Source organism: Etheostoma spectabile, chromosome 6, assembly GCF_008692095.1.
Source record: "Etheostoma spectabile isolate EspeVRDwgs_2016 chromosome 6, UIUC_Espe_1.0, whole genome shotgun sequence".
NCBI classification, from domain to species: Eukaryota; Metazoa; Chordata; class Actinopteri; order Perciformes; family Percidae; genus Etheostoma; species Etheostoma spectabile.
This window is the reverse complement of record NC_045738.1, coordinates 3,703,394-3,703,675: the sequence shown is the minus strand read 5'-3', so window position 1 is coordinate 3,703,675 and position 282 is coordinate 3,703,394. Positions and strand designations below refer to the sequence as shown.

Here is a 282-nt window from a genome sequence, read left to right as displayed (position 1 = left end):
TTTAGGACAGGATTCCTGTCCACACACAATAGCGAGGTAATCGTGGTGACTGACCTCTGAAGACATATAAAATCAAACCACTGTCACCAGCCACCAACAGAAAAGATTGTTGCCGTGAAAGACTCAATGGTGCTGAGATCCGCATTGGAAATTCCCTCAATGACCACGGCAACAGTAATCCCAGGTAACAGCACTATCTGTTGGTTGTATGACATCGGTTGTATAAATTACAGGGAATTAGTGCACTGGATATCTAAATAACTTCCTAACGTAAAGCCAGAT

General features: G+C 42.9%; 2 protein-coding genes across 3 annotated transcripts in view; both read left to right on the top strand.

Annotated features, from left to right (window-relative positions):
* mal2 (mal, T cell differentiation protein 2) overlaps positions 1 to 282 on the top strand; it is an 871,414-nt gene that overhangs the window by 803,066 nt on the left and 68,066 nt on the right. The gene's annotated exons all lie outside the window — the stretch shown is intronic.
* Positions 1 to 282, top strand: part of LOC116690853 (fucolectin-1) — a 7,025-nt gene that overhangs the window by 3,759 nt on the left and 2,984 nt on the right. For both annotated transcript variants that reach the window (XM_032518056.1, XM_032518055.1), the window contains exon 2: positions 57 to 184. In XM_032518056.1, the coding sequence (XP_032373947.1) occupies positions 57 to 184 (128 nt within the window). The remainder of the gene's footprint in view (positions 1 to 56; positions 185 to 282) is intronic.